This window comes from Pelophylax lessonae (genome assembly GCF_965119305.1).
Source record: "Pelophylax lessonae genome assembly, chromosome: 12".
Lineage (NCBI taxonomy): Eukaryota > Metazoa > Chordata > Amphibia > Anura > Ranidae > Pelophylax > Pelophylax lessonae.
In genome coordinates this window covers 41,884,753-41,909,393 of record NC_138779.1, presented here as the reverse complement: position 1 = coordinate 41,909,393, position 24,641 = coordinate 41,884,753, and the positions used below count along the sequence as shown (strand labels likewise).

The following is a 24,641-nucleotide window of genomic DNA, read 5'->3' as shown; positions in this document are numbered from 1 at the left end:
TGGAGACCCCGGAAACCATGCCAACGAACTCCAGTGACCGCAAAGGAAAAACTGGAATTCTACCTGTATCTGCAAACTTTGGCATGGTGAAAGGCTCAAAAAATTAAGAGATGCCGATAATCTATATCAATGCCCAGGGAAAAACTGAAATCAGAACAAGAGGTGACGGTGAACATAAAAAGATAAAACAAGACGATTTCCATCCGCCTAAATACTGTAGCTCATACGAAAATCTCAACGCAGAGGCAGAAGTGGCTGTGCCAATGCCTAAAAATGTACGTAAAAGTCTGAGATAGGCACAGCCATGAAAAGCAAGAGACAGACTCACAAAAACTGGAATGTGACAAGGTTGGGTGAATGGGCAAGAACCAGGAAAAAATGAGGGGCGGGGGGGGTCGCAATAGAAGAAAACATGGAAGCCAGGAGCACCAAGTAAAAGGACCACCAAGCATTCAGGAATATCTACTTTTCTTTGGATGATCTGTCCGTTTTTGAGGAATGTAATAGAATGGAAACAAAGGAATCCATGATCAGCACATCTTCCTCTCTGATACTGCCAACCATACATTCATCTTTAGCAACAAGCTCGCTAATCTGGAAAGCACAAAATTTGCCCAAGAAAACACAACTTGTAAAAGGAGGGACTCAAATGTGGAGGCTGTTCATCAGAATTTGCACAGAAACTGGTTGTGGGGAGACAGGGCAATAAGTTATATTTTGAAAACTCTGTAAAAACTGAGGAGAGGGAGAACTCATATATAAATGATGACACCCACTCGACTCAAACCCTTCGGTAAGATATCCATGTAGTCTAAAAGAGGGAGCCTTGTGCGGGGTCTAACAGGCGTCGCAAACTGTGAGGGTGAACAAAATTTGGGCATGGAAGACACACAGGGGAACCTGTCAGAAACAAGGAGTGAAAGCTTCTGAACTGGGAATGAGAGAATGAGCAAACAATAGAATATGAAAAACCTGGAACACATGCAGCCCTAAACTGGGACATTCAATTGTAAGCATCTGAGTACCAAGAAGCGCAACAGGGAGACTACAGGTGAGGAGCAGGCCTAGAGGTGGTTAACTATTTGAGCTACCCCATGTTACTGTCCAAAAAAAACAACTCGCCTCTCCATTAGTTTACCACTCTACAATTCTACTTCTACCATAAAAGGAAAAAGCTCCAATGTCATGTTCTGTAACAAGTCAGTTTCCGTTTGGGCCCATAAGGCCGCCAAAGAATCTGTAGGCCACTCAGTTAAAGACAAGAATGAACCTTAGGTGGTCAGGAAGGACAACTATATCCTCAAGCCATCAATTATCATGAAGAGCCGAACACCCTACATCATCCATGATAGCCATCTACGGATGGCCCTGCCTATCGACCCAACAGGGATAAAAGCTGTTTCAGCTTGAGCTTCCTGGCGCTCCTGCCAATTACACCAGGGACAAAAGCCTGGTCAGGTTATCATCAGGAAGCTGAAAGACCATCTGTACATTGCCAATCTCCATGCCCAATAAAGGACAGAACAACGGTATACCCAGTCAACTACAAACCTCCTAGAAGGCAGGACATAACTGTGAACAATTGTCAATGTTTGCCAGACCAATAAACCTATAATCTTCCAAACAATGCAAGACTGAGTGTAAACCAGAAGACTGCACTAACACGCACCCCAGAAAACTACTGTATAATTCAATGGTAGACACATATCCACAAAGTAGCTACCTCGGAAAAAGCAACCCAAGCGGTCAACAGTCAGGGTAGAGGCGGTGAAAGGCAGACACTTTGCTAGCCTTCGAAAATAGCGCAGAAGCACCCGAAGACCTCACTAAAGAAAGGTTTTATCAGAAGAGACGTATTGGACTTGGTATTCCTCCTTATCATTACCATTGTTACTAGATGAGCCTGAGAGGAAGGAGAAAAATAAAACCAATGATCAAATTCTTCTCGTAAGACGAAAGCATTCTTGTTGAGGGCATAGTCACCTAGAAAGGTCGACCTTGAAACCCAGTTTAGTGGGTATCAATATTAGTAAAAACAGCGCTTGCATGTATGAGATTTAGACATATATAGAGAAAATGTATGTGCAAAGTAACAATAAAGTGCTAACAAGTGAAATGATAATGGGCAGCTGCTGTTCACTAAGTCGGACTCAGAAATAAGTAAATGACAATAATACAGCGCTTGCCTAAAATTAAGCAAAAAATGCATAAGTGCAACAATAAATGATCAAAAAGCTTTCCCTTTACCTTATTTGGATCTACAAAGCTGAAGTCAGTGGACTCTGCATGGCTTTTCCTAATCTTTGGATTTACATACACAGATGCCAGGACAGAGGAAAAAATCCTCTCCATTCAGGAAGCCTCCAAGATCCCATGATAGCTGGTGGGCAACGGAGTGTGACATCAATAAGGAGGACCATGTGGTGCTCACTACACCAATTTAAGCTTTATTGACCCCAGACTGAAATAGCTGAGGGTCCAATATTTCTGGGGAGTGGGGACACGGGAGGGGAGTGAAGCATCGGTTGATGGTTTTCAAGCACTCCAGCACCTTATACTGTATTTTCAAACACATTTATGCACTTTTGTGGACATTTCAAGCACTGATGCACTTATAGTTGTGGAATATTTTAGCACTTTATTCATATATTGTTGCACTTATGCACTTTTTTGCCTAATTTTAAGCAAGCGCTGTTTTATTGTCATTTATATAGTGGGTATCAATGTTTCCTCCTCAAAACAGCTAACTCCCTGGAGGTGTCATCGCAACAGGAACACTCGTGTTTAAATTGACATTTGATGTACCAAGTACAGTGTATTACTTGAAACATCCAGCAGATGCCTATGCTTAATACTGCTGATATGCTGACGAGACTGCTGGTAAGCGACTGAAAGGAAGTGGGCCTGTGAGGGCACAAGAGTAATAGCCAGAGACTACTATCTTGACAATCAGCATAGTTCCTTCCCTGTGATCAATTGTATCAGCCTGCAGTACCAGCCAGCAGTACCCACCAGCAGTACCCACCAGCAGTACCAGCCAGCGGTACCTTCTTTAATTTTAGGTATAACAGAGAAGAAAAAAGTCTTCAGGTTGGCACAACTTAAGACACATTTTTTTTTTTACTTATAAACTCAAAATAGTCTTTTCTGTTTCTTTTTTAAAGCTGCATCACAGCATTTTTCTGCCTTATCAATACAGAATCATTTGTATCGATATGCGTATCAGGAAGGAATGCATCACATGCAGCACATCCCTATTTAAAGCCCTGTTCCATGTGCCCCTTTTATACTTTGAGCACCTGCCCCTCCAAAGGCCTCCCTGGTGCAGGGAGCTGACAAGTGCACGATCAGACACAGGCAGAGCAGCTGCCTGTGAAGTGGAGACATGGTCTAATCTGAGCTGCAATCTGAGATTCCTGGGACGGGGCTGATGGATCCAGGGGAAAAGAGAGTTTCTGTTGGGGTGTATGGCACTGATGGATGTCTTCACAGGGTTGTGAGCAGAGCAGTGAGCCATGCAAGTAGGAGAGTAGCCAGCGCCAGTAGCTGTGGTGAAGGGCCCCATCCTATGCAGGAATGGGCATAGGGGAAGGTCTCTGGGTGTAGAGGAGAGACTCATTCTGGTCAGAGCAGCAGTAACTGGGGGATGTGATGGCTGAGATACACACTCTGGTTTAGGTAGCAACAGGGATCCATGAATTATAGGAGAGGTCAGGACTATGTAAATGGCGGGAGGATCCTGTAGAGCTTTGGGCAGAGCAGGGATTATAGGAGAGGAGCCAGCAAATTCATTGCCAGTGGCTCCAGTACTAATCAATGTCTGACTGAAATGCTGGGGACCCTGCAGGGGCTAGGGCTCAGCCATATATGGGGGATCAGAGCACCTGTGAGATTTGGCAGTGAGGGGCCTGGGAACAGAGGAGGGATACTCACCTAGCAACTCTTCTGTCAGCTGGACGTGCCTCGGTGTACATTTTCTAGAGTTCAGGCTAAGCTCCATCACCTCGTTTCCTGGTAGCCAATCCTAACTGAGCCACTTAACCTCCTTGATTTGGATCAACTCCCACTGTAATGCAATGCTTCCATCAGTCAAGGCTCCCTTTCCCTAAAGTGGTTCCAGGGGCTTTCATTCATTTATTGGCAATAGTAATACAAACGTCAACTTCCCACTGTGCTTGCCGCAAGTGTCTTTGGTTGCTAGGACACAAGTGACTGCCTGCCTCCTATCAAACCAGGGCCCATTGTGTTTATTGTATACTTAATTTTTGGTATGGTTCGGTGGGGGAGAACACATTTGCAGCCCCCTTCCATTGTTAGTGCTATTAGGCTCCTGCCTGGCTGCCCACACACCATTTCTGACAGTGGAGGGCCTCCCACTAGGTTGCACATCACTTGCTCAGCTGCATCTGCCTCATCAAGTGTAGCCTCTCTGGGCTGCAAAGGGAAGGAAGCAGGCAAACCTATAGATTCTCTTTTCTTCTCCTGCCCATAGATCCAAATTATATTCTACCCCCATAGGTCACCTGTACTCCCCAGCTCATAGATCCATTTATTATCCTTCTACCCGTATATTCTCCTATGGTGTCCTGCCCCAAGAGCCATATTACATCCTCCCCCCATTAGTCACCTGTGTTCCCCAGCGCATAGATCCAATATATATCCTCCTATCCATAGATCCCTTTTTCCTTTCCTGCCCATAGATTCACAATAAATCCTCCCCATAGGTCACCTGTGCTCTCTAGCTCACTGGTCTCCATCCTTTCGGACCTCACGGATCACTAAACTCACAATTTTGAATCCCGCGGACCACTAACGTGAATTTGACATTCCTTATACATACAATGCTCTGGCTCTCTGCTCCCCTTTCCCATCCTGCATTCTGCATCACACATCTGCCTTACACAGACTAATCATTGGATATGACCTCCTTATCCAGCCATGTGCTCGAGCTCTGTGCTCCCTCCCACAGTCCGTTATCAAGCTGCAATTGGAAGTCCCCTCCTTCACCTCCTGCGCTCTGCACTTTTCCTGGTGCCTCCCTCTTCACAGCCTGAGCTGGAACTACAGAGGAGGCATCAGTTATCAACGCATGCTGACACTATTGACCGTCAGCGCGCATTGAATACAACACTGGAAACAACATTGGGCTGTATACATCCACCACAATCCTAAATTTGCAACAGAACCCCTGGGAACCACCAACGTTTTCTCATGGACCATCACTGGTCCATGGACCACTGGTTGGTGGCCACTGCTCTAGCTCATAGATCCATTTTATATCATCTTACCCATCCTTTCTTGTCCTGCCCATAGATCCACAATACAGTATATCCTCCCCCATAGGTCACATGTGCTCCTCAACTTATAGATTCATTTTATTTCCTTTTACCCATTGATCCTCTTTTTCTCTCCCGCCTATAAAGCCACATTATATTCTCACATCCATAGTTCACCTGTCCGCCTGCATAGGCAGTTTCTTAGTAAGATGAACTAACCCTTTAAAGTCACCATCCCCCCGTGGTTGCCCCCCCCCCCCTCTCTCTCTATAATTCAATGTTTCCAAATTTTGTTTACAGTGAATGAAAAATGCCTGTCCAACCACAGCAAATGCTGCAGAGGAGGTAAAGCACTGGAGTCCACAGGAGGGCATTATGATTAATGGCAGGGCAGGATGGCTGATGTGATATTGCCAGGTTCCTTCCCCCCTTTTCCATGAAAAGGTGATGTTTGTGTCTGAAAGCTCACTGGCTTCATCCAACCCATCATTCTCAATGAAGCCATGTGCATGTGTGTAGGGTTCTCTGTGTGATATTCATATGACAGTTGTCTGTGTTCTCTTACAGCTCGTGGATTTGTAGGTGACGATGAGTATCTGGAGATCACAGGGATCACCAGGGAGCAGTCGGGACTATATGAATGCAGTGCTGCCAATGAGGTGTCTACGCCAGATGTCCGCAGAGTCAGAATCACAGTCAACTGTGAGTGGCATCTTCTTCTGCTGTTATGAAAGAAAAGACGTACATAAAAGACTCTGAGAAATGTCTGACAGTGCATATCTGGGTCTAGCAATTTAATGTCATCTTAAAAAGGAATTGATTCTCAGAGGGCTTTAAAATCCAACAGGTACAATCTATATATAAATGACATATACCAGCAGAGACCATCTGCAATGTACACCATATACCAGCAAGTGCACTATATACTGTGTGCCAATCTACGTTTACAGCAGAGACCATACACCAGCGTGTGCACTATATACTGTGTGCCAACAGGTACAATCTACGTTTACAGCAGAGACCGTATACCAAATATCAGCAGGCAAAATCTATATGTACAACATATACCAGCAGAAACCATCTGCAATGCATGCTATATACCAGCATGTGCACTATATTATATGTTAGCAGGTACCAACCACATGCATAAAATATACCAGGAGAGACCATATGCAAGATACACCATATGTGTATCTTGCACTATATACTATTTCCTAGCAAGTACTTGTACAACATACACTAGCAGAGACCATATACCAGCATGTGCACTAGATTTATCAACAGGTAAAATCCACATGTACAACGTATACCAGCAGAGTCTATCTGGAAGGCACACCATATACCCGCAGCATGTGCACTATATTATATATCAGCAGGTCCAATCTATATTGTACAACATAAATACCAGCAGAGTCCGTCTGCCAGGCACCCCATATAATAGCAGCATTTGCACTATATTATATATCAGCAGGTATAATCTATATTGTACAACATATACCAGCAGCGTCCATCTGCAAGGCAGCCTATATACCAGCAACATGTTCACTATATACTATATGTCAGCAGGTACAGTCTATATGTGTGTGTTTATATCAGCCCCCATGCCCTTCAGCATTGGGGGTTCTTTGAGAGGGATAGGAGGTTACATTGCAGCTTATATTTGAGCACATAAAACCATGCCACTGGTAGAAAACCAGAAGAGGGGGTGCGCTGTCTTCTCTGGGATCCCACCATTGGGGGAGACTTTTTGGGGGACACCTTTGGTCACCCCATGGGCCTGGAATGTAAAAAAAAATATTGTAATCAACAATTTTTAAAATTGTTTGGTAACATTTCATATTCACACTCGCACACATTGGTTAATTAGTTGGTGGTCTGAAAAACCCATAAAACCAGTTTTCCAGGCAGACACCAACCCTCTACATGGCCCTTGAGGATTAGAAAAGTGGCACACTAGGGCACCCCTTGCTGGTACTTCTGACCCAGTACCCATAAGCATAGTTGGATTGGAAACTGGCCCTTTTTTTACAGGATCCTCTCTCAAAGCACCCCCCCCCCCCCCCCAATGCTAAAAATGCACATGGCTTGGTATCAGCATTGTAAGGGAGGACTGCACATTCGCTACTTTTTTGCTATGGGTATATAGGAGATAACAAGCGGGTCGGCTCTAGGATGTAGGGCACTCTTTTTTTTTTTCTTTCTAATTAAAAAGCTTTAATTGCAAACACCGGTATAGCATGCTCTATAAGCAAGCATTGCGTTTTCTACTGATAAAGACAATGATTTGACTCCTCAACCAGGCAAATTTCATTTTAGAAACAGCATGATGGAATATCAGGTTATTGCGCAGGTAAGGAACATTTTTCTAAATAGGGTGGGTGTAACGGCCTTCTCATTTTGAAGAACAGGTGTTGCTGATTTCAGGGAATGTATTTTTTCACTGGGCAAATGTTTTGTGAATTCCCCATCAAATCTTTGATAAACATATCACAGAATGATATCATTGAGCTGACTTTATGATTTACTTGTCCATTTCACAGACCCACCATACATTTCTGATGCCAGAAACACGGGAGCGTCTGTCGGACAGAAAGGCATTCTGCGCTGCTCCGCCCTGGCTGTCCCGCTGGCTGAATTCCAGTGGTATAAGGAAGATACTCGGTGAGTCAGGAAGAATTTAGGTGAAAACTCTGTGAAATATCCAAATAATCCTTATTCTTAATAGGGGAAATAATGTGTGCTGTCACTACATTGCAGGAACTGCAGATGAAGATTAGAAATTACTTTGACACATATGGGTTGATTTACTAAAAGTGGAGAGTGCAAAATCCGGTGCAGCTGTGCATTGCAGCCAATTACCTTCTAACGTCAGCCTATTTAATTAATCTTTGACAAAAAAAAAAGAAAGCTGATTGGTTTCTTTGCAGTGCTTCACCAGATTTTGCTCTCTCCAGTCTTAGTAAATCAACTCCATTGCAGATTTATTAAGAGGTGTCGTTCTATGGGTAGGCAGAAGAGTTGTCTTGAGCATTTCAGCAGGAGGCAAGGGACACAAAAAGGGCAAGATCTGAAACCTATGCTGAAGAAGTAGTTCACCACTCATGGGTGGGGCACTCATTGGCTTTTTGGGTGCTAAAGGACCTTGTCCCAGCACTGTCCATTGCTACATAACATTGGATCTGAGGTGATACATTAACCTCCCTGGCGGTATGATTATGTCAGGAATTACATACCAAAAGCGGTACAATTTTTTTCATGGAAATTTGGCGTTATGTATTATAGGCCTATAATTCTTAGTAATTACTGACTTAAACCTGACCAAAACAAGAGTCTAGTAGACATCCCAGATGTGATAAATTTGAAACACAAACGCATGAATTATAATCGAATCAATAATATAATTTTATTATATAATATATAATATATATAATAAAATTATATTATTGATTCGATTATAATTCATGCGTTATATATTATATATATATATATGTGTGTGTGTGTGTGTGTGTGTGTGTATATATATATATATATATATATATATATATACACACACACACATATATATATATATATATATATATATATATATATAATATATAACGCATGAATTATAATCTAATCAATAATATAATTTTATTATATATATTATATATTATATAATAAAATTATATTATTGATTCGATTATAATTCGTGCGTTTGTGTTTGGCCGTCATGTCGGCCGTCCTGTCGGCACTGCGGGGGCTTCGTTTTCAGGTAAGTACTTAATAATGAGCTAGTATCCGATGCATACTAGCTCAATATGCCTTTGTCTTTACAGGTTTTTTTTCACATTTTTTTTCCCAGAGGGTTTACTTCCTCTTTAAAAACATTATCCAAATGTGAGCGAAGAAAGGGGGAGAAGTCGGGAGAAAACAAGTTTTTTTTTTTTACGGGTGGAGATCTACTTTCGTGCCGATCTTTGGCATTAACTTAATTATTTTCTGAAGCTGTGACCACATCTCTGATTATAGAAGATTTCTTGGTCACACTATAGAGCTGCACTCTTATTAGCGCTTGTCCATTCCATGGGTGGAGCTGCTTATATAGGCCAATTTAGGAAGAAGTGCTTCTTTAGACTGTGGCACCAACTAAGAGCAGATCCAAAGTCAGCAAGTCTATGGGCTGTGCACTGTTCTATAATCTAATATAAGGAGATAAAAGATCGATCAGAACATTTGTTGTAATTGGCCCTGACCCTACAGCTGAGAGTGAAAGAATGACAGCAGAGCGCTCCCTCCTCCTGGAATGTGTCGGAACAAGAAACGCGTATAAATAGAAAGCATCGCTGTTTATTTTTGGCCTCAGAATTGTATTCGCATCCAAGGACACATCATAGTAATTTATAAAATACTTGCATCTTTAATATCCTTATTCTTCTCTGATGCCAAATGAAGAACAGATGTTTCCAGTAGTGTGACTCTGATGTATGTAAAGTAGGCAGGCTCCCTGCTGCAGCATGCTGGGGGTTATCATGTACTAGATATATAACATCAGTAATACGATTATGGATTTATAACGTCTTATGCACAGTATGTGATCAGCTGCACATACGGTAATACAGAGGACTCATTACCTTGTAAGGATTAGAACATACAAATTCCAAAAGCAGCTTTCACTTGTGTTCCTGGAAAATGGTTGCATTTGAGATACGTTTACCATAATATCTCATTGGCTTGTGTAGAGGAACTATAGCATTGCACAAGAAAAGCTGCAATAACACTTTTTTATACTATCCAGCTCAGGAAGTAAAGATTGGTTTTCAGAACCTTCAAAAATGCTTGATGAAAAAGAAAAAAAAAATTCTTGATGAATGCCAATGTATACTGGTTCCCACGTGTCTTATGTGTCTGCTCCATGGTTCCAGCATACAAAACCTCAGAAATTTTTTTGATTATTAGGAGATGTTGATGGGCAGAAGAGTGATGTCAGCCCGGCAGGGTGGCAGTTATTTGGGAGGTAGTCAGACATTCACAGAAGCCTGGAGACTGCCGTTGCTGACCTCTTGTCTTTAAAAGGCTAATTACCCGGGTGTATCCTTGTTCCAGGTTTATGATTCAGAGAGTGATGTCAGCCTGGCAGGGTGGCAGTTATTTGGGCGGTAGTCAGACATTCACAGAAGCCTTTCCTGACAGAAACATGGAGACTGCCGTTGCTGACCTCTTGTCCTTAAAAGGCTAATTACCCGGGTGTATTTCTGACCCTCTGCTTTCACTAAACTAGAACGAGTATGCAGACAAGGACCTGTGACCTATTAATGTTATCCTTGTTCCAGGTTTATGACTCAGAAAGTACTGAGTCTTGAGGTTGGAAGCTGTATTGTAGCTAGGTTACGGTAACAGGCAGAGATATAAGGACCTTTCGTCTAATGATAAGTAAGAGATAATTAATCAGGGAAAAAGACCCACTTATAAACATCTCAATGAAATCACCTGGAAGTAGATATACTGTAAATCCAAACACAAAATCTTCCTTAATGCTAATGTCATCCATTTTCAATATTTTTTCTTTTCAGTAATGTTTGTTTGGAGATTGTAAAAGTAGACCGAGATTAAGAGTGCCATTACACATAGCATTACACAACATCTCCTTTTTGTAACAAAATATAAGGTTGAAAGTATAATGATAATAACGTTCCCAGTATATAAAATGAGATCCAGGCTATCATCCCCAGTATATAAAATGAGATCCAGGCTATCATCCCCAGTATATAAAATGAGATCCAGGCTATCATCCCCAGTATATAAAATGAGATCCAGGCTATCATCCCCAGTATATAAAATGAGATCCAGGCTATCATCCCCAGTATATAAAATGAGATCCAGGCTATCATCCCCAGTATATAAAATAGGATCCAGGCTATCATCCCCAGTATATAAAATAGGATCCAGGCTATCATCCCCAGTATATAAAATGAGATCCAGGCTATCATCCCCAGTATATAAAATGAGATCCAGGCTATCATCCCCAGTATATAAAATGAGATCCAGGCTATCATACCTAGTATATAAAATGAGATCCAGGCTATCATCCCCAGTATATAAAATAAGATCCAGGCTATCATCCCCAGTATATAAAATAAGATCCAGGCTATCATCGTGTCTAAAATATACTAACCACGGCATATTAGGGACGACTGCATCTGCATTAAACAGGCTTTTCATCATGGTAGTGTAAGAAGATATAAGGCGTAGGGCAGCCAAGTGCAAATCCCAGGTAGCCCAATCACTCGGAGCCCCCTACGGTTCCAGGTCGCATACCCCACAAACCTCAACCTCCCATCTACTCAGGCTTCCAAAGGAGTCCTCTCAAAGTGTTTTGACATACAAAATTACAATTTTAAAAATGAGAGAAGAAGAAAATTACATGGTGGAAATAAAGTAGTGCCCCTCCAATCCAAAGCAGAGCTGTTGCTAATGTATAAAGTGGTTCCCATTAAGTAGTTGATCCAGGGATCCCAGACTCTCTCAAAAAAAGGTATTTTTGTTGTAATTTTCAATATTTTTAAATTCGCAGCTTCCATTAAAATAATCCCTGGTAATTCAGGTATGAAGGTGGTTCAAACACTCCCTGTTATAAGGAAACAATCTTATGGCCCTGTCTCCTGATTGTGCTCCCAGGTTGTCACCCTCTCCCTGATGGAGACTACAAGGGGCCATTTCAACACAAAAATCCGCAGGCATCATTCACTGGTGGCGCCTTTACTCTGAAAACGGACCTATGGCTGGCCTTTTCTGATGTCTGGGCTAAAACTGAATTAGTAGTATTCATTCATCAGGAAATATACCACTTTACATATTTGCTGTGTCCTAGGTTACACAATTACCCTTGAGAATTTTCTGGCTGTACACAAGACACATGGATGTGTTTTTAGATCCCATGGGCTCATGTTTGGCATCCACCTCCATCTTTGGGCTTCCTACAAGTCTAGACATGATGAAGCCACAGTGAGTGTCCAACACTCTGCCCTACCTCATGAGGCTTTGCACATTTTACTGGTAAAATATCAGCCCCCCCCTTTCCCCATCAGTGGCAGTTGTACAAGTAAAGACCAGATAATGCCACACTGAGTGCCTGACACACTGCGCCTTGTCCAGGAGGATTTGCAGATGATAAAGGCGAAAAGTCTGCCACCCCGCTATCTGTGGCCTTCAAAATAGGGTTGCCACCTCATACCTTTAAAACTAAATGCATATTAATTACACAGATTCTGTGGCTGATTAAGGTGGTAATTAAATTCACTTAGTGCCTGCATTTAATTAGCCCCAGAACCTGGATAATTAATGTGTGTTCGGTTTTAAAGGGATGAGGTAGGAACCCTACTTCCAAGAAGTCAAAATCCAATGGTGCCACACTGAGTGTCCGACACACTGCCCTGCTCCTTGTCAAAGGAGACTCTAGAGAAATAGTTTCAAACTGAGAGACAATTACCATATAGGCAGATGAGAACTTGCACAACATTTCAGGAAGGGGTACTGCAGAAGTTAAAGGTTTTGCATGACTTGATAGAGACCTTAGGGAATCTGGCTACATCTTTCATGTAGATCAGGGTTTCTCAACCAGGGTTCCTCCTGAGGTTGCTAGGGGTTCCTTGAGTAATGGACAATTTCTGCCTCTCCGATATGTTCCCAATGACACCATTGTTCCTTTTAGCTATCTGTAAGGGGGGTAATTCTTCCCAATGATGACAAGAGTAAGGAGCTTTCTTCCCACTAACTGTCACACTAATGTGTCATGAGTTGTAGATTTTTAATTTTTAGCAGGGGTTCCCCGAGACCAGAAATTTATTTCAAGGCTTCCTCTGTGTTGAAAAGGTTGAGAAAGGCTGACGTAGATGAATATTTCCACGCTGTGTCTGGTAACATGCGCACATCTCCAAGATAGGAAAACGAGTGATTTATCCCAATAGATTCTCCGCCAGAGCAAATAAACATGTTTTGCGTTCCTGGGAGACTGGAATTGTGACAAAATCTGCTTGTATTCTACAGGTTATCTAACAACTTGGGTGGAGTAAGGATTGACAACAAAGATCACATGTCCCTTCTGACCTTCTTCAACGTATCTGAAAAGGATTATGGGAATTATACTTGTGTGGCATCAAATCAGCTGGGCAACAGCAACGCCAGTGTCATTTTATATGGTATGAATATGATGATAAGACGAGCTTCTGTGTTGCCTGTAGCGACTAATCAATTGTTAGCTTTGATTGCCTTCTGTACTGGAGCAATGTCGTGAGCAACTGAGAAGAGAGATTTTTATTCTGAACATAAATGTGTTCTGTCTGTGTTCCCCTTAGCAGTCAATCAGATTTAAGACTTTGATTCTGCTTCTGGGCTGCCCTGCATCCAGGGGACAACAAATAGTTATTATTTCAGACTCTTTGATAATTCAGAGTCCTTTGATTGATCAGCACATCCCCAAGATCAATAAAACTATATCTTAACTGCATCTATTAACCACTTCAGCTCCGAAAGGTTTACGCCCCTTCATGACCAGGCCATTTTTTTTGCGATACACACTGCGTTACTTTTACTGACAATTGCGCAGTCGTGCAACGCTGTACCAAATAAAATGTATGTCCTTTTTTTCCCACAAATGGAGCTTTATTTTGGTGGTATTTGATCACTTTTGCGTCTTTTATTTTTCGCGCTTTAACCACTTTACCGCTGAGTACTGGAGTAGTACTGCGGCAAAGTGGCTCGTTCCCGTCTGACGACGTAGACCTACGTCGCCAGACTCCTCCCCTGTAGGTGGCGCTCGCTCGCCGCCGGAGGCGCGCTCCCGCTGTTTTTATTCACAGCGGGAGTCGGGCCAGGGGAGGAGCAGCGGCGATCGCCGCTGCTCTGCCCCGATCGTCGGGGATCTAGTGTGGAGATCCGCCCGCCTGTGTAAACACAAGCGGGCGGATCTCCTCAGTGACAGGGAGTGACAGATCGGAGTGTTCAGCATAGCTGGACATCCGATCTGTCCCTGTCTCACACAGTCACCTCCCCCCCCACACGTCAGTAAGCACCAGGCATACATTAACCCCTCCCTCTCCAATAAAGTTAACCCCTTCCCTGCCAGTGTCATTTTTACAGTAACAGTGCATATTTATAGCACTGATTACTGCAGTAATGTCACTGGTACCCCCAAAAGTGTCAAAAATGTCAGTCAAGGGTCCGATCTGTCCGCCGCAATGTCGCAGTCCCGCAAAAAAAATCGCAGATCGCCGCCATTACTCGTTAAAAAAAAAAATACCAAAAATGACATAAATCTTTCCCTTTGTTAGTAAACGCAATAACTTTTGCGCAAACCAATCAAAATACGCTTATTGCAATTTTTTTTACCAAACATGGGTAGCAGAAAACAAATTGGCCAAAAAATTTAAAAAAATTGGTTTTTACATCTTTTTTGGGGGGAATTTCATATAAAAAAATGTGAAAAATATTGTTATTTTTTCAAAATAAACGCTCTTTTTTTGTTTATAGCGCAAAAAGTAAAAATCGCACAGGTGATCAAATACCACCAAAAAAAAGCTCTGTTTGTGGGAAAAAAAGGACGTCAATTTCGTTTGGGTACGGCGTCGCACGACCGCGCAATTGTCAGTTAAAGTCGCACAGCGCCGAATCGCAAAAAGTGGCCCAGACGTAAGACAGCAAAATGCTCTAGTGGTAAAGTGGTTAAACAAAAGAATACCGACAATTGTGGAAAAAAAAAAAACATTTTTACTTTCTGCTATAAAACATATCTAGTAAAAAAAATGTAAAACATTTCTTCATCAATTTGGGCCAAGTAATATCCTGCTACATATTTTTGGTAAAAAAAAATCCCAATAAGCGTATATTGATTGGTTTGCACAAAAGTTATAGTGTCTACAAACTGTGGCATTTATTTATTGATTTTTTATTTATTTATTTTTTCATACCAGTAATGGTGGCGACCAGCAACTTATAGCGAGACTGCGATATTTCGGGCGGAGAAATCTGACACTAACTGACAATTTTGGCACTTTTTTGGGAACCAGTGACACTAACACAGTGATCGGTCCTAAAAATATGCACTGCCACTGTATTAATGACACTGGCTGGGAAGAGCTTAAGATCAGGGGCGATTAAAGGGTTAACTGTGTGCATAACCACTGTTTTAGTACAGCGTGGGACGAGCTTTTACCAGGGGAAGACATGGATCCTGCTTTGCAGGAACACAGGATCCATGCCTTTCATGCTGACAGAAAAGCAATCTGCCTTGTTTACATGGGCAGACTACCATTCTGCCTCTGTATTGAATGATCTGCGGGTGTTGGCAGACATCAAGTCCATGATACCCACTGATCTGTGTATGTGTATATTCACAGCGGGAGAGAGTAGCCGGCAGCGAGCATTCACGCCCCCGACCCGGAAATGCAGGATCACATATACAGTGGGTACGGAAAGTATTCAGACCCCCTTAAATGTTTCACTCTTTGTTATATTGCAGCCATTTGCTAAAATCATTTAAGTTCATTCTTCTTCCTCATGAATGTACACATAGCACCCCATACTGACAGAAAAACACAGAATTGTTGACATTGTTGCAGATTTATTAAAAAAGAAAAACTGAAATATCACATGGTCCTAAGTATTCAGACCCTTTGCTCAGTATTTAGTAGAAGCCCCCTTTTGATCTAATACAGCCAGGAGTCTTTTTGGGAAAGATGCAACAAGTCTTTCACACCTGGATTTGGGGATCCTCTGCCATTCCTCCTTGCAGATCCTCTCCAGTTCTGTCAGGTTGGATGGTAAACGTTGGTGGACAGCCATTTTTAGGTCTCTCCAGAGATGCTCAATTGGGTTTAAGTCAGGGCTCTGGCTGGGCCATTCAAGAACAGTCACGGAGTTGTTGTGAAGCCACTCCTTCGTTATTTTAGCTGTGTGCTTAGGGTCATTGTCTTGTTGGAAGGTAAACCTTCGGCCCAGTCTGAGGTCCAGAGCACTCTGGAGAAGGTTTTTGTCCAGGATATCCCTGTACTTGGCCGCATTCATCTTTCCCTCGATTGCAACCAGTCGTCCTGTCCCTGCAGCTGAAAAACACCCCCACAGCATGATGCTGCCACCACCATGCTTCACTGTTGGGACTGTATTGGACAGGTGATGAGCAGTGCCTGGTTTTCTCCACACATACCGCTTAGAATTAAGGCCAAAAAGTTCTATTTTGGTCTCATCAGACCAGAGAATCTTATTTCTCACCATCTTGGAGTCCTTCAGGTGTTTTTTTAGCAAACTCCATGCGGGCTTTCATGTGTCTTACACTGAGGAGAGGCTTCCGTCGGGCCACTCTGCTATAAAGCCCCGACTGGTGGAGGGCTGCAGTGATGGTTGACTTTCTACAACTTTCTCCCATCTCCTGACTGCATCTCTGGAGCTCAGCCACAGTGATCTTTGGGTTCTTCTTTACCTCTCTCACCAAGGCTCTTCTCCCCCGATAGCTCAGTTTGGCCGGACGGCCAGCTCAAGGAAGGGTTCTGGTCGTCCCAAACGTCTTCCATTTGAGGATTATGGAGGCCACTGTGCTCTTAGGAACCTTAAGTGCAGCAGAAATCTTTTTGTAACCTTGGCCAGATCTGTGCCTTGCCACAATTCTGTCTCTGAGCTCTTCAGGCAGTTCCTTTGACCTCATGATTCTCATTTGCTCTGACATGCATTGTGATCTGGAAGGTCTTATATAGACAGGTGTGTGGCTTTCCTAATCAAGTCCAATCAGTATAATCAAACACAGCTGGACTCAAATGAAGGTGTAGAACCATCTCAAGGATGATCAGAAGAAATGGAAAGCACCTGAGTTAAATATATGAGTGTCACAGCAAAGGGTCTGAATACTTAGGACCATGTGATATTTCAGTTTTTCTTTTTTAATAAATCTACAACAATGTCAACAATTCTGTGTTTTTCTGTCAGTATGGGGTGCTATGTGTACATTCATGAGGAAGAAGAATGAACTTAAATGATTTTAGCAAATGGCTGCAATATAACAAAGAGTGAAAAATTTAAGGGGGTCTGAATACTTTCTGTACCCACTGTATATACTTGATCCTGCTTCCAGCAGCCGCCCTGTAGCAGTATATCTGATATAGGGCGGTCGGCAAGTGGTTAAAGGCGGGTACAGGATAAATATATGTGTAGCGCTACCGAACCCCAGAAAGGGCCGCTGAATTTGTTGGGTCTTTCCCCCACACAGCCAGGGAACAGAAATGTTCTCACTCTCTCCAGAGGCTCAATAAAACAGTACAGGGGATTTATTTTTGCTTTGTTTATTTAAAGGGATGAACTTGAATAGGGAATAGGGATGCATGGGATGCCCATAAATGAAGAACTTTAAATAAACAGATGAGGACTCACTAGTGTCTCTGGCTGCTATGAACTAACTCCATCCATGCTGCTCACCCTTGAGAGTGATGGTACAGCTAAAGTAACAACAGAATTTCCAAAAAACTGAAGTTGCAGGTGCAGCACCTGGCTGTGTTGCAATCACCTGGCTGCATTTGACCCAAGCTGGAGATATTGGGGTGCTCTTGGCTGTTTTGCCCTGGCTCTAAGCTGTCCCCTGGTCCCAGACAGACATGTAAAATATTGCACCCTAGTGTCCTCTCTGTAGCCTTGGGGTATGTTGAATGAAAGAACTAACACAGTCCCTTTAAGTACTCATTGAATCCAGAAGGCTGCTGCACTGGCCTTACTGCTTTACACACTGATTCTGGTTCCCTGTATGTCTACAGCTAATCCTAACTGAGATTGAACTGGCGTGAGGCGGCTTCTCACTTTTCTCTCTCTCTCTCCTGGTCTCCCTTCTGCCCCAGGGCCAGAGCCCCCAGCACAGGGGTCTCTCCAGACGACTGGACTCTGGACCCGACTGCCAGGCTTCTAAGTATTTGTGGGTTGTTTCCTTGTTTCCCTACCTTCTGGCCCTTACCTCCCCGAGAATTGGTGGAAACTCCTCCACCCTCTAAGTTCCAGAACTATCCAGAGAATTCTAGAAGCCAGTGGGAGGTAACAGAGCCACAGCCTTTGGAGCACTGTACATCCTTCTAAACAAAATTAACCCATGCTCCTCTGCATACAGAGGAGCGACACTAAAATCACCCACACTAGCAACTAGGAGGGTATATGCGTTAAAAACAGCAGGTTGCTGTGTTAGGTCCTCTAAACGTGTTTTAACCTCCACTGGGTCTTTGCCACATCAGGCCTGTTTAATGCACATCCATGATCTTAATGCTGATGGGAGAAGCTTTTCCATCTTCTAGACTCAGATTTTGCTGTTGTCATCTTACAAATGTAATATATGCATGTTGTTTCCACAAGCAGAATATAAGATCCTAGATTAAAGTAAACAATTTTCACTGGCTAGCACTGATCAATAATGAACACTCTCTTTGCAGGACCGGGAGCCGTGCACAACACAAGCAGCTCCACCTCAGCTGCCTTGGCCATCATCTGCCTTTGGTGCTCCATCCTCTACTCCCTCAGCAAGTTTTGATGAAGAAGGTGACTGTGGAGATGGGGGGAGGTTTGAGATACCTTGAAGCCATGTGGAGCGCCCCTCTCCCCCTTCCAAGGAAAAGACTTCATAGATATTTTGGAGGACCTTCCACCTTGCTACCCTCATCTTCCCTCGGGTTTGTTATCCTGCTGAAATAAATTTTTTTTGTTTTTCTACACACTGACAGCCCCTGCAGGCACCTCAGATGTGGAATGGGAGCCCGGGGGAACTATGGGGCTGGTTTCTTGTGTTGGTGTCTATGTCAGTCCCTGTGTCATGCTCCATAGGTCTTTTCAGATAAGTGAGAGGAGGGCTGGCTTCATGGACAGTGGTCTTCACTGCATCGGTGGAATGGAGATCTTCTTTACCTGCATCATTGGCTCCACAGATACATTATAATTTGTTTTGGACACTGCAAAGGACTGGCACATATAGTGGACCCACAAACGTACTCAGGCTCTAAGGAGTGGGCAGATATTTTTGTGTAGTTGTGCTGAGCTTATTATCCTTAATGACCACTCACATTGACTAGACTGTCAAATGTAGAGTATGGAACTCTCCAGTGCAAAAGGATTACACAACCTATAGGAACATCTGTAAGTTCCAAAGATTACCAGTGTCCCATTGGGTCCTCGGAGGGCCTTTAGTGATCAGTTTCCATGCAGTCTGCAGCTTTGTGGCTTCTGTCTAAGTATGTTAATGTTGGAATCTGTGAGGGAGCCCTCTGACTCTGACAACCCATATTGGATGAGATGGACATTGGCACACTCCTGTTGTCAAGCACACGGTTACCAGCAGTCTTGTGTAAAGACTGAAGGTGATTATATTATACATGAAAGGACGTGATGGCCAACTGGACTATCAGAGGCTCCATTTTCCATGATTCAAGAGCAGATGACTATATTTCTTTTACATAGTGTTATTTTACCAATTTGGATCCCCAACTGTCAGTGTCATATTGTGGGACCTTCAATGTCAGGATATTATTTTGGGAACTCCAACAACATTTATGACAACTGTGGGCTGATAGCCAGCCTGTAACTGCCGATTGTAACCCCTGCTATAACTATCATCCTGCCCTAGCATCTCCAGTACAGTCCATCCATTGTTACCATTTCAAAAATGTTAGTAGAATAGTAATGGAGCAACAGAAAGCTGGCGAGCATTGCCTCTCTAGAATGATGGTTGAAACATTCCCCTCTACAGTAACCTCCAGCGACAGCTCATCTACATCATTTCAGCTATAATATGTCCCACAGATCTGTCATAGGCAACATGTTAATGATAATTTGATCTATTCAAGGGAGCACGCTTGGAATTTCATGGCACAGTGAAATTTTTGGGATGTATTTATTTGGCTTTCCTTTAAATCTTAGAAGGCAAGAATGTTTAGTTAAGACACAGCCGGATCGCTGCATGTTCCACAGCGTTTGTACATTTTTTCTAGATGAGGACAGTCAGATGGTTGTAATCCTGTGATGTGTCAATAAAGTCTGATATTTGTACCTGCGATCTTTCTTCTTGCTCTGGAAACGAATGAGCCTGAACAATAAAAACACATCAAGGTTGCACAACTGTCACTCCCGATCTCTCGGATCAACAATCTACAGTATTACTTGTAAATAATAATAGCCAGTTGTATTTTGTGCATTTACAAAAGCTTCCAACCTTTTTTGAAACAATCTACAGAATTGGCTAAAACTAACTCTTGGGGAAGTTATTTCTAAATTTTCACAGCTCTTACTGTGAAGCCCTTCCGCACATGGAGGTTACACCTCTTTTTCTCCAGAGAGTGCCCCTTGTCATTTTTATTTAACTTGAAACCTTAAAAGTGAGCAACTTTGCACCAAGTTTACTATATAGACCAGTGATGGCGAACCTTGGCACCCCAGATGTTTTGGGACTACACTTCCTATAATGCTCATCCACGCTGCAGTGTAGTTGAGCATCATGGGAAATGTAGTTTCAAAACATCTGGGATGCCGAGGTTCGCCATCACTGATATAGACCATTTATGTATTTATACAAGGTGATCACATCCATCTTAATTCAGAGGGAATAGATTCAGTCCTGCTCAGGGCTGACCCAAGACATTGTGCTGCCTGGGTCCAAGAATAAAATGCTGCCCCCCCCCCCTTAAAAAAATAAAATAAAAACCCAGCAAAAGGCCCCCACATCCATTATTTTATATAAAATGTAGAAAATATATATACTGTTATCTTCTTCCATAACTTACTACCGGATCGGTCCCCCAAACACTAACTGTCTTTTCTCACTCCTCCTGTGTCTGCCGTGCCCACCACCCTAGAAGTTTCAGGCCTGGTGTGTGCTGATGTCTGACATCTTTGCGCACACCACGATCACATGAGGGACGTTCCCCAGAGGAGATGCTCTGCCTCCTCATACTCATCAGTTTGCACTATGGGTGGCAGTATGAGATGGGGAAATGCCTCCCACAACGCGCCACAAACTGATGACGCACAAAACTGCTGGAAAAATAATCTTGGGAGTCAATTTGCTGCCCCTCTCCAAGAGCTGCCTGGGTCCAATGGACCCAGTGGGATCCATAGTAGGGCCGGCCCTGGACCTGCTAATCTCTCCCCATAGCTGAGCTCCTCCATGCCTGTTTGGTTGCTCTTCTCCTCACTTTCTCCAGTTCCCCCGATATCTTTTTTTGGAACTGAAAATTCCAGATGAGGTCTTACTAATGATTTGTACAGGGGCAGATTTTGTTTTATTCCAGGGCTCAACAAACCCCAGGCAGCAGGTCGCCATCACAACAAGAAGTTTTCATCTGCAGGCCTGGGACCAGCATAGCGGCTGCTGGGTAGAGGGGACAGGAGGAGAGGGAGTAGTTGTTGACCCTGAAGTGATGCATGAGGTCACCTTTGGGTTCCCATTGAAAGAATATAATGCAGTGCGATGTGCATTGCTTTACATTCAGTGGAGCACAGGGGAGACAAGCATCTTTTAAAGAGAACCTGTTAACAAAAAAAAATTTAAGTTACACCCAAGCACATAAAATCCCACCCCCAAAAAAACAGAGGACCCCCCCAACCCCACATATAAGCATTTACAAAGGTAAACGCACACGGTGGGGAGCTTACACCTGATAACGTTGATTGCGATACTACACATGTTACATATTGCTGTGCACGCCAGAATGAGAGCAATAATTCTAGCACCAGACTTATAGTGAGCATTTAGGGCGTTGCCTATGGAAAATATAGGGTACTGACAAGTTTAATGTTTGACATATTGGGTATATATTTACTTGGTACAACCCTTGCTTTTTTATTTTACCAAAAAAAAAAAAAAAATACTTTTTAGTTCCCTTTTGTGCCCCCTAAAAGTAACTTTTAGTGTGTTTTTTACAGAAATGTTGTGTTTCCTAGACGTTTGCAGTAATATCGTGTGACAAAAAAAATCAGAACTCCCCCTTTTTTATTCTCTAGTGCAGGGATTCCCAAACTACGGCCCTGCAGCTGTTGCAGAACTACACATCCCATGAGGCATTGTAAAACTCTGACATTCACAGACATGACTAGGCATGATGGGAATTGTAGTTCCTTAACAACTAGAGGGCCATAGTTTGGGAATCTCTGTTCTAGTGTGTCTGCTTTCAGAAAATATTTAATGTTTTATGTAATCTTCAGGCCTAAAATTATTATTTAAACATGTGCAAAAAAAAGGGTTAGGAGATAAGTTCACCTTCGGGAACATGTTACATTGTTACACCTGGAAGATTTGTTAGATTAAAAAAAAAAATCTGGCTCTTAACTTTTTTAGCAAAGCAAATTTCTCAAGCCCTGTTTTAATCAAATAAAATCTTGTCCAAAACAAACTATGGTAGTTCTTTTGGTTATTTTAAAGTTCAGGCTCAGTTGACACCTATGCAGGTATGATGCATATGTGCAAAAATCTCACAAAGGAAGTGCATGACCCCCCCTTTTTTTTTTAAATTCTACCTCACTAAAACTCATGGTACAATTTTGCTTGTCTTAGCAAAGTGCAGTGGGTTGCCATTAAGAATTAATGGCACCGCTGTGCGCCTGCAAAAGGGATGCATGTTATTTGTGCACAAATCTGAACCCAGCCTTCAAGAATTGCTTTAATAAACCAAACATATATGCTTTAGGAGCGTATGGGCAGAATATCTAACCATTTTAACCACTTAAGCCCCGGAAGATTTTACCCCCATTCCGACCAGGGGGTATTTTGTGATTCGGCACTGCGTGACTTTAACGGACAATTGCGCGGTCGTGCGACGCTGTACCTAAACGAATTTGGCGTCCTTTTTTTCCCACAAACAGAGCTTTCTTTTGGTGGTATTTGATCACCTGTGCGATTTTTTGATCACGTGCTATAAACAAAAAAAGAGCGTCAATTTTGCAAAAATAACAATATTTTTCACATTTTTTTATATGAAATTCCCCCAAAAACAAATGTAAAAATCAAAATTTTTTAACATTTTCGGCCAATTTGTTTTATGCTACCTATGTTTGGTAAAAAAAATCGCAAAAAGCGTATTTTGATTGGTTTGCGCAAAAGTTATCGCGTTTACTAACAAAGGGAAAGATTTTTGTCATTTTTGTTGTTTTTTTTTTTAACGCGTAATGGCGGCGATCTGCGATTTTTTTTGCGGTACTGCGACATTGGGGCGGACAGATCGGACCCTTGACTGACATTTTTGACACTTTTGGGGTTACCAGTGACATTTCTACAGTAATCAGTGCTATATATATGCACTGTTACTGTAAAAATACACTGGTAGTGAAGGGGTTAACTTTATTTGGGAGGGAGGGGCTGTGTGTGTCCCTAGGGGCGTGCTTTCTACTGTGATTGGCTGTGGCTTCAGCTGTAAGGACACTGATCAACGGATCTACATAGTAGATCCATAGTTGCATAGTAGGTGAGGTTGAATAAAGACAATAGTCCATCCAGTTCAACCTGTGTAGGTGTGTGTGACTGTAATCATCTAACATAGCCCTCAATCTCCTGATCCTTGAGATGTAAGTCTAAGAGTCTTTTGAAAGTCACCATACTACCCGCAGAAACCACCTCTTGTGGTAGACAATTCCACAATCTTGTAGCCCTAACAGTAAAGAACCCCCCACGTTGCCTGAGGTTAAAACGCTTCTCCTCTAATCGCATTGTATGTCCTCGAGTCCTCATGCAATTCCTTCGAATGAACAGCTTTTCTTCTAAGCTGAGATCCCCATTAAGATATTTATAAATTGCTATCATGTCCCCTCTCAGACGTCTCTTCTCCAGGGAAAATAAATCGAGCGATTGCAGCCGCTCTTCATAGGTAAGGTCCTCCAACCCCCTAATCAGTTTAGTTGCCCTTCTCTGGACTTTCTCCAGCTCCAACACATCCCTCCTGAGGACTGGCGACCAGAACTGGACAGAATACTCCAGATGCGGTCGGACCAGAGTTTTATAAAGTGGAAGGATTATAGTCTTATCTCTGGAATACATCCCTTTCTTTATGCATGCTAATATTCTGTTGGCTTTGGAAGCTGCCGCTTGGCATTGCATGCTGTTGCCTAATCTATCATCAACCAAGACTCCCAGATCTTTCTCCATTTTTGATTCCCCCAAGGGTTCCCCTCCTAACGTGTATTGTGTTTTTATGTTTTTGGTCCCCAAGTGCAAAACCTTACACTTCTCCACATTAAACCTCATTTGCCATGTCGTTGCCCACTCCGTAATTTTGTCCAGGTCATTCTGTAGGATATCTGCTTCATGCTGTGCAGTTATTGCCCTGGCCAATTTTGTGTCATCTGCAAAAACTGATAACGAACTACTGATTCCGTCCTCAATGCTGTTTA

At 42.7% G+C, this 24,641-nt stretch overlaps 1 protein-coding gene across 1 annotated transcript in view; it reads left to right on the top strand.

Moving 5' to 3' along the window:
- LOC309568078 (opioid-binding protein/cell adhesion molecule homolog) overlaps nt 1-20,312 on the top strand; it is a 656,963-nt gene extending 636,651 nt beyond the window's left edge. The window contains exons 5-8 of the mRNA XM_082273650.1: nt 5,844-5,978; nt 7,817-7,937; nt 13,302-13,453; nt 18,707-20,312. Coding sequence (XP_082129776.1) covers nt 5,844-5,978; nt 7,817-7,937; nt 13,302-13,453; nt 18,707-18,804 — 506 coding nt within the window. The 3' untranslated portion in view covers nt 18,805-20,312. The remainder of the gene's footprint in view (nt 1-5,843; nt 5,979-7,816; nt 7,938-13,301; nt 13,454-18,706) is intronic.
- The last annotated feature ends 4,329 nt before the right edge of the window (nt 20,313-24,641 follow it).